The sequence below is a fragment of the Danio rerio genome, chromosome 23 (genome assembly GCF_052040795.2).
Source record: "Danio rerio strain M-AB ecotype USA chromosome 23, GRCz13ab, whole genome shotgun sequence".
NCBI lineage: Eukaryota > Metazoa > Chordata > Actinopteri > Cypriniformes > Danionidae > Danio > Danio rerio.
The window spans coordinates 24,554,449-24,565,178 of NC_141043.1; the positions used below are offsets into that span (position 1 = coordinate 24,554,449).

The following is a 10,730-nucleotide window of genomic DNA, read 5'->3' on the forward strand; positions in this document are numbered from 1 at the left end:
GCATGATCAAACATCATGAGATTGCGTTGTCAATTAGCCTACTGACTGTACAACACGTGCAAATGCCTACACTTTTCCAAACCGCCACACTTTGTCCAATGGAGTCAGTGATGAGATGAGAGCTCTTCTTTTGTTCAGGTATTTAGGTTATAGGCGACGCCCGTGACTCGCAGTCTTCAGTCTTCAATGAGAGCTCGAGACTGCGCTTCTTCACACTCCACATCTCTCTCTCCTCCACAACTCACTCGCGCTCATTGTAAACTGAGACAAGCAATAACGGAAGGCACACACACACACCGGAGAACAGGTGATCACTTTCAATTATTTTTCTTTTCTTATTGTTTTATAATGCATTACTGAGCTATTTTGTTAAGCTTAAGTGAAATATGCTGCCTTGAGAAAACTATTGTTAATGTATAGGTTGTATAGATGCCATGACTAAATGTGCCGTTTTGTTTACAGTATGTTGCGTGTTTATTGCCAGATTAATATATGGTGTGATATCACAGCTGCTTTAATAGCGAATAGTTTTAGGATACTCGTGAGCAGGGAAAGTGGAGTCTCCATACTAAGAACGAGCCCAGATTCCCTATTGAATTAATCATGTCACTGTTTACACAGACTAATGAGAGAAAGGGGTGAAGCTTTGATATTTTTAGGCTCATGAGCAGCATCGGCGTGCGCAGCAAGGGATGTTGAAATTAACGATGATAATATGAACATCGTGCAGTATGCAGATTTTGAATAATTAAGTGCATAGGAAACCGATAGAAGCTCATTATTTGTTTCCTTTTCTGCTAAATTATCATTATGCTGGGCTTCAAAGGGATATGTGCTATTGCATTAAGTTTCAAATAATTTCATTTTCTTTTTGTGGTACATTGGTTATGTGCAGTAATGCATTTCCCTGAACTTTATCCACGTTTTGCTGCCTCCTGTATTATTTTTTTCCCCAAAAATATATCAAACTTAATTGCATGTGGCATGCTGCCATAGAATAGCTTGGGGGTTTAACAACTAACATCTGAAAAAGTTCAGCTACTGCATAATAATCTTTTAACATCCTCAGGCTTTATCTGTAACATCCAAATCACAAGCTCTTGGTCAAATCTCCAAGTTTTGCTGTTCATATATGTAAATGCAGCAGCGTTTTGGGAAATGCTGGATTTGTCACAACTCTAGTCTGTCAGTACATGAAAGCTAAATGCGCTTGTTTAATTAGTCACACTCATCTGCTCAGTCTGCGTAATCCATTTTCTGAGGATAAAAATCCCTTGGCCTGGATCAGTTCTCCTCATCCTCATCTCTAAGATGCTTACAAAAATTTCAGTTAGAGCGGATGTGCTTATACATGTCTAAATATTGTAGTAATAAGTCAGATAGGGAATATAGCATTTCTTCACTCTCCCAGACTCCATTGCCCACCCCCAGCCTATATATCCAATTATGTCCAGTTGTGTCGAGATCAAAGACCCAGTGTAGAGCTTGGTGCAACTCCCAAAGCATTGCAAATGTTTGCAAAAAGAAACAAAACATCAAATTATCTGTCAGTTTGCATTGCTTTGGTTTACTTCAGGACATTACTTTTACTTTATGGTGTACAAGCTTGAAAAAAGCCAAGTGGTTTCTCAAATCCAATTACTCAATCAAATTCTATATTTGTCTAAGGTTGATGTGCTTAACATAGATATTTGGAGAGCAGAATAGCATTACATCATTTAAATAAATTGAACTAAATGAACTCCTTTATTTATTGCATTTGCATTCTGTAATGCCCTTCTTGTATGAAGGAATATTAATTTTCAGATTTATCTAAATGTACCTGCAGTATGAAACTTTGTATATATTATTTTAGTTCTAAAATGCAAAATATGAATTTTGCATAATAAGCTCAAGACAATACATGCAAATATGTAAAAGCTAAAATATTTGTTTTTTCTGTATATCTGCCATAATACAAAGATGGCTATGGAAAAGATAAAGAGAACACTAGGAAGTTTTACTAGATTTACAATGTGTTTGACTGAAATGTAATTTTGCTTTGTTTTGTTTTTGTCTAAACTACTGATCATGTTTCTTTTGAACTAAAACATAAAAAGTATTGGCATGTAAAGCATAAATGACAGTTGTTCAAAAAGGAAGCCATGTACAGCGCTCAGCATAATTGAGTTCACTGATTTTGAAAATGAAAATATTTATTCATTTCTCAGTGAATATACACTCTCAGAAATAAAGGTATACGAGCATAAATAAAGGTATCTGGTGTGGTACACTTTCAATAGTTATAAAATTTTTACCTTAAAGATCCAAATTAATACTTCATGGGTACATATTAGTACATAAAATGTACAAAAGTGTCCATTTTAAATTTTTTTAGGTACAAATATATACTTTTAAAGTACCAATATGAACCCTTTATGTACAAATGTGTTCCTTTTGAAAAGTTACTACCCCAGTGACAGCTCGCATACCTTTATTTCTGAGAGTGTAGGTAATATTTTTTGGTGCATTTAAGCAAAACAGATTTATTTAACAGAAATTTATTAAAATAATATTTTAGTCACCAAACATTTTTAGAAATTGAAAGACAATACAATTAAATTCAAGCAAAATATTGCAAAAACAAATTACAACCTACAAAATTTCAACTATTTTTAGATTAAAATCTCTTGATTTTCCCTTTTTTTAATTTTGTATTTAATATTTTTCGATAGCATATACATTTAGGTGTACTCGTTTTTGGACCGTTATCTTTAGTTATTTTGTTAGATAAGCTCCAGATTTGGCTTCAGTACTGACTAATGTAATGTATATGCACAGATATAATATTATATAGCTTCCTATTAAAAACATGAATTTAAAAGATAGATTTGTGACAGGTGTACCTATATATGTTGAGCACTGTGTACATTCAATTTAGACAACACAATACCAATATTTTAACATCAGAAGAGTTAGGAAAGTAATATTTGGTGGGAAAACCCTTTTTTTAATCGTAATAAATGAAAACATTTGTTTACAGACCTACAGTAGAATACAGAATACATAATCTAATTATAAACTATTTAACTTTATTATAGAATAAATCTAATTATTATTATTATAACTTTTATTTTACCAGGAAAAGCACTTTGAGATAAAAAAATTTTCTTTAACAAGAGCGTCCTAGCCAAGATTAAGCAGTATACAGTTCACATCGGTTCAACAAGCAAACAAACAAAAAAACATTATTTATTCATCAAAACACACATACAACGACAATTAAAAACTATTCAGAACACCTACAGGCCAATGTTTCAAACTCCAAATCATTTCAAATCTTTTTAAAAGCATGTAGTGAAATCAACTCTTTAAATGGCTACTTTGTTTGGAGGTATGTCCATGCATATTTAATTTTTATTTATCAGTACCCACCAATGGTACAGACAATAAATAAACTTTCTAAAACCGAAGGCTATAGCTAGGGACAGTTTTTTTTTTCAACTTCAAGTTTGGAGATACAGTATGAGGTGAGTAAACCCAGAATAGATTTCTAAACAAAAATATGCCAGTGCTTGAGCCTGCAAGTGGACAAAACAGATCATCTTACCCGAGTGTACAACAGACAATGGTAAGTGAGAGACTGAAGATTTATTATAAACCTCAGTGCACCAAACTCTGAGAAGATGCATGCATCTAAATAACATTGTCATAGTCCAATACAGACATTAAAGTTGCAGAAACAAGCTTCTTGTTTCTTGTGTGTAAAATAATCAACATTTTAAAATCACATATACAATTATTATTATTATTAATTCTTGATTATTTACATTTCTACATCTAGAATGGCAGTTTCCTGTTGGTATTTTGCCTTATTTCTCATCTTTGACTTGATGACTATGACACTGGGCACCAACACCCACCACAATTCACCAATGGAAGTCTTCAGCGAAAACATAATAATCCCGCCCAAGCCAGAGGCATCCATACATCATCACACTCATCAAAGGACAGACAGAGGACGCAAGGAGAGGATGACAGCCAGTCAGCTCAGAGAAAGACCCCGCATTGCCATCTTCCACACCCAAAATGAAGGGCCAGACCTGGAGGGCCTCAGTCCCGTTCGCTTAGAGATGGAACCGGCAGACAAACGTCGGGTAATGACTCCTAGAAAGAAGACCTTCATGGGCTCTGATTCCTTAATTCAAGAAAAAATGAATATTTCTCCTGGTGCCGAGACTCCAGAGAAGGCGATGAGGCGTCCCACTGTTCGAAAAGTGTTTGGAGGGCACATCACTAGGGCTCCTCATGAGGAAGGTGAAAAGAAACCCTTCAAACTTTCCCAAGTAGAACTCCCTTGTAGCTGTCCTGCTATTTTTTAATTATCTGCCTGCCATTTTCTTCTCGCAGAGTCTTTGGCATCAGGGAAGAAACGGAGGGTTTCTTTTGATCAAAGGCTCAATAAAGCCTCCTTTGGGAGTCCCACAGAGCCAGTGCTTCCTGCTGCCACTGTTGGCACCTTCATATTGCCCATAACTGCAGCAGTCGATGGGAATCCAAACCCCTCAAGTGAACCGCAGGTAACCATTAGCTCGCTGTTCAGTCTTTTCAATCACACTGATTAAAAATATCTCAGCTTCTCATTTATCAGTGTCTAGAAACAGGCTTAATAAAATTGAATCCCAATGACCTACATTATGAGGAATAATAGGTTCATGCCATCAATTTAATCCACACATTTCTTGTTTATTGCCTCCAAAGCTATACAACAGACCATCATGATTTGTTCCATTACACCTAAAAGGGTTAAGAAAGTGATTTATGATCATATGACAAAGTGAATTTTCATTACCCCATATAATGATATGAATACTGAATTTTATTTTTGTACCTCAGGTCAGACGTTATTTAGGTGGGGATGTGGCGCCCACTTTTAACATGGCCTTATTTGACTGGACGGATTATGAAGATATGAGGCCTGGAGATAAAAAGCAATATTCGAAAAAGCAAGGTGAACCAATATTGCACATACAATACATTCATTCATTCATTCATTTATTCATTCATTCATTTATTCATTCATTTTCTTTCAGTTTAGTCCCTTTATTCATCAGGGGTCACCACAGAATTAACCGCCAACTTTTCCAGCATGTGTTTTACGCAGAGGAGGCCCTTCCAGCAGCAACCCAGTAACGGAAAACCCATAAACCCATACACTTTCGCATTCACACACATACACCACGGCCCATTTAGTTTATTCAATTGACCTATATTGCATATCTTTGGATTGTGGGGGAAAACAGAGCACCTGGAGGAAACCCATGCAAACACGGGGAGAACACGCAAACTCCACACAGAATTGCTAACTTCTTGCTGTAAAGTGACAGTGCTAATCACTGAGCCACCATGCTGTTTTAAAGTTTTAAAGGGGCACTATTATGCAAAATTCACATTTACGTTATGCCTGTTTACATGATGTCTTTTTTCTTGTGTGTAAACATTCAGGCAGTTTTGGTGAAAGTCCATCCACTTTTTATTATAACTCTCAAAAATCAGAAGTAGTGTCTGAAAACACACTGTTCCAAATTTCCTCCTACTGTGATGTCACAATCCCCAATAATATATATTTTTAAACATAATTGGACAATGCATCTTAAACACACTGTTTTGGTTACTAGAATATTTACTCCTAACTTATCCCTGCTAAACAGCCACTTACTTTCATGTATTTTGGGAGATGTTGATGAAGTAAATCCAGTAGCTCTAATCTCTCTAATGCAGACTAAAATGCCGGCGACCATCGCTCATCATAGATCAGAAAATATGATCATTGTTAAGCCATTTAAATGGCAAAATATGTATTCTTACACATATTTAAGAATCTATAATATAATTAGAACATTTGTCAAAATTTACAGAAAAATAGAAAAAAGAAATGAAAACTTGGACTTTGAAGTGATGCATTTATTAATAAATGATTTTAAATGGACTGTGTCTCAAATGGCACACTATACAGTATGCACTTATGCACTTACACACTCTACAGCATAGTACTTGTCGTCGCAAATAGAATACTAAGGTCTTTTTTAATAAGCGGAAATTGAAACCGTTTCCCTGATGACGTTTGACGCTTGCCAAATTAGTGAAATAAATGACCAAAGTAACAAATAATTCCTGCCATGAATATACAGTAAGCGCATTCACCTTCGGGAGGTGGTGTTGTCACTCTTGTAGGAGAATTTGGCTTCCATAATCCAAAATAAATAGAGTCATCCAACATCAGCGCCTGAAAGCTCAGCCTCTTCCGCGTGAAGCGTCCATCATTCCACACTTAATTTCTTCATTTGAATAAGTGCATCATCCAGGTATTTAAAGTGCACTTATATTAGAGTTTTCAGTGTGAATGCTGTACTTTATTTATACTACAAAATGGCGTAGAATAGTGCATAAGTATGCGATTTGGAACACACTCACAGTAAAATAATGGTCACATTAAAAACTCATGGGGGTCTATTTTATCCACTCTGCATGAGAATTTAAGGAGTATTTAAAACTAGGGTTATTATACAGATCCAACATAAATTTGATTTCTTTCCCAGCTGCATATATTCACAGACATAACCCTGTGTTTTTGTATGTGTGTTTTTTTGTGTTTCTGATATGACCTGTGTGTTCTTTTTTCAATTTACGCTTATAAAGGGAACTTAAGTTTAACATATTCTGTCTGAGAGAAGACTTTATGATGTTTTATTCATTCATTTATTTATTCATTCATTTATTCATTCACTTTCTTTTCGGCTTAGTCCTTTTATTAATCTGGGGTTGCCTAGGCGGAATAAACCACCAACTTATCGAGCATGTGTTTTACGCAGCGGATGCCCTTCCAGCTGCAGTCCATCACTGAGAAACATCCATACACACTTATTCACACACATACACTAATGACAATTTAGCTCACCCAATTCACCTATACCACATCTTTTTGGACTGTGGGGGAAACCGGAGCACCAGGAGGAAACTCACACGATCAGGGGAGAACATGCAAACTCACAGAAATACACAGAAATGCCAATTGACCCAGTCGAGACTCGAGCTAGCGACCTTCATGCTGTGAGGCGATCGTGCTACCCACTGCCCACATGTTCAGACATGTGTAATGTAAATAATGTTAAAAAAATTTAAATAAGGAGTTTAAACTAACAAGACTTTACAATGCATAGTAATGATATGAAGTGTCGTATGGGTGTAGTAGATACATATATTTTTTAAATTTTAAGTATGCTTGTTTTGAAATAGTTGCCTAAAAACTTCTCACATTAAATAAGAAAGTGATTAATACATGAACATTCTTGCATATGGCCTATATAAATATATAATATATGGGTGTTTCCCAGTACTGCATTGTGGCTGGAAGGGCATCCGTTGTGTAAAAAATATGCTGGATAAGTTGGAGGTTCATTCCGCTGTAGTGACCTCTGATAAATAAGGGACTAAGCTAAAGGTAAAAGAATGAATGAATATTTTTGATTTTTTTTCTTTTTTTTTTCTGTATACTAACAGTTGACCATTGCTGTTTCATTCCAGGTTCTGAAAAACAGGCTACACAAAGCCCAAGCACTGGACTTGTGAGACTTACATCAGAAAACAATGTCTGTAAACATCATCTGGATTGTCTGCCAGGTGATATTTTCCCCTTTTGCTTTAATAAAATTTTATTTAAAGATGTGTGGTATGAACAATGAGACTGCAGGTCTTGTAATAATTTTTGTTCATAAATTGGATAATTATTGTACATATCAATACAAATATCTTTGTTTATTAGCTTTGTTTATTAAATCTATTTTTATAATAATATAATATAATATAATATAATATAATATAATATAATATAATATAATATAATATAATATAATATAATATAATATAATATAATATTCAAAATATGTTATATATATATTATACAGAAGTATTAATTCTTATGTTTTAAGATCTACTTAATTTGTTATGTTATTACTCATTAGTAATATTACTCATAATACTGATCAAACAAATCCAGCTGTACAGACTCATACTGACTTGAAACATTTAAATGGTATTAAAAAACGATTTAATAAAAAAAATGACACCACTTTCTACTCTTCCCCTCTCAGGTTCCTGCTGCAATCTCAGAAAGCATGTGTGTGAGCTTCATAACCGTGGCTTCAATAACAAGTGCTATGACAGCTGCATGTGTGAGGAAGGTGAGTGAGTGTCTTTTGACTGATTATCACGCATGTTGACAGATTGGAGATCGTGTTTTAAACTGTTCCTTGCATTTTCACAGGACTTCGGTGCTATGCAAAATCACACAGACATTACCGCATCACCCGCAAAAAGGGACAGTGTGTTGATCCTGAGGACCTAAATCATGGCATGTTCATTATTGTTTAAATGAGAAGAATAAGTCATTTTCTTTATAAATGCATGCAATTATACACTGCCCTCAACTAATATTGGCACGCTTGGTAAAAACAAGCAAAGAAAGATGGGGAGAAAATGTTTTGCTCAAAATATTGACACAAAAAAACAAAAAATGCTTGGGTTTGATTTTAGATAAGTGTAGAGGCTTTTTACTTGGAAACCTTTCAAACAATATTGTTGATGTGGAATTGTAGTTTTGGAGACTTTTTGACCACAAGACACAACAAACATCTGCAATTCTGCAGCTGTGGGTTTTTTGGCATTTCGAACCATCCTTCTGACAAGATAAACACACATCCTCTTCTAGACTGATTCAGAGCACATACATTTTGCGAAGCTCAACAAACTTTGCTGCAAACCACAGCTGTTCTTTGCTTTTCCCTATTGTGATGAATTTCTAAGTGAGTTTGGCCTGTGTGTTTCCTCGCATTTTTAGACGTGTGAAACAAGAGGTGGTTGAACAATTTTCTGTTCCTAGTCACAAAGGTGTACTAAGCAAATATAGAACAAAATGGCCATTATTACGCTCTCTTGTGTTGTTTTACATTCCCTGAGATTTTCGTTTATCCTCAGAACACAAATTTAGGTAAAATCTGACAACTCTTTGGCTTTCCATAGAAAGCCAAGGTTCAGAGACGTTCAAAGTCCAAAAATGGACCCAAATAATTGTCAAAACATTTCATGTGACTTCAGCGGTTTAACTTCAATTCAATTCAATTCAATTCAATTCAATTCAATTCAATTCAATTAATCTTTATTTAAATAACACTTTTTACAATGTAAATTCTAGTAAATTGAAACTATCAGTCCACTTTTCAGAGTTGAAGTTCGGTTTAGTTTAGTTCGGTTCAGTGTGGTTTCATTTTCACTGCTGAATGCACAAAAACTGAAGAGCAAATCCACTGATGCGCAGCTCCACAAGTCCTAAACAAAGCAAGCCAGGGGCGAAAGTGGCGAGGAACAAACTATACCAATTGACGAAAGTGAAGGGCAAAAAACATTGAGAGAAACCAGGCTGTTGGGCACGACCATTTCCTCTCTGGCCAACCGTCTTGTGCAGAGCTGCATTCTAGGCTCCAGAGGCTGAAGAACCCTGGATGTTTAATGTGGAGAGGCTGTAGGTGTGAGTAGGTCACAAGTGGGTGTTTAGACTGGCCCACGGGATCAGTGCGGAGATTCGTCTGTCACTTCTCCATGACCACCACAGCATCTGCCCAGGATACGGCATTGTCCAGGATTATGGAAACCTCTGGAATAATGAAAAACAGACTTTTGGGAAGTGTTCCCGGCTCCAGTTGCCCTACATCCATACAAAGCTATAAGAACCCATTTATACAAAAAAAGGTTTTTGCAATGCATTGTTTTTGTATTAGATCAGAGCGCATGTTTACTATGGGCAAAACAGCACTGGGTTAACCCTTTGAAGGGCTTAGGGCATAAGGATGAGCCCTTCTGAATGTAAAATGCTGTTTTACACCAAACAACTTCACTGCACTGTTGTTGCTTGTTTTTCTGCCCTTAAGTTTGAATGTTTCACGACCCATACTGTCTATAAAAGGTCAGAGAGCTCTCTGATTTCATCTAAAATACCTTCATTTCTGTTGTGAAGATGAATGGAGGTCTCAGAGGATTATAAGGACATAAGGGTGACTAATTAATCCCAGATTTGTCATTTTTGGGTTAATTAACCCTTTAAAAAGTTAAATGGTAAAAGCATCTTTTCACCCCTTCATTGCTTATATTTACCAACGTTGCCAATATTAGTAGATAATACTCTATTTTTCACTGTTTTAGAATTTTGTATTCATCCTCATCAACATTCCTGATTGTTTTCTTGAATATTTCTTTTTCTTAAATTTGTAAAACATTTGCAACAATATTCTGAAAATGCTGATTACATATCTGCAGGAGAACATATTATTTATGCCTGCAATTTCAGTTCATTTAAATCAATAAAAAAATGAGCTGTAATGTGTTATGAACCTTGTGATATGAAGATTAAATGTTTCATTTGTAACAAATATACTGAAAGTTATTGCATGTAGGTCATTTGTAATTTGTATTCAGAGTTGAGTTACATGGCTCTGTTGTTGTTCTCCCAATGAAACAGCAGTCAGCAGATGGATGCAGATGTAAAGACGGTCTTTTTAATGTTGCGACTGTACTGTCTGCCAGTGTCCAGCCAGATGAGCAGCTTTGTAATGGACACACAAAGAAGTACACAAGGGAGATGTCCATCTGACATTATTAAACCATTAAATCTTTATTTTGGCTCATATCTGAATTACTCT

General features: G+C 35.5%; 1 protein-coding gene across 1 annotated transcript; it reads left to right on the forward strand.

Annotated features, from left to right (window-relative positions):
- The first annotated feature begins 178 nt into the window (after positions 1–178).
- Positions 179–10,705, forward strand: draxinb (dorsal inhibitory axon guidance protein b). The gene is made up of 7 exons (XM_087307123.1): positions 179–307; positions 3,824–4,296; positions 4,390–4,559; positions 4,876–4,990; positions 7,564–7,659; positions 8,130–8,219; positions 8,303–10,705. The coding sequence occupies exons 2-7, from the start codon at positions 3,825–3,827 to the stop codon at positions 8,407–8,409; spliced, it is 1,050 nt and encodes a 349-aa protein (XP_087163249.1). The 5' UTR covers positions 179–307; position 3,824; the 3' UTR covers positions 8,410–10,705.
- Positions 10,706–10,730: the final 25 nt, after the last annotated feature.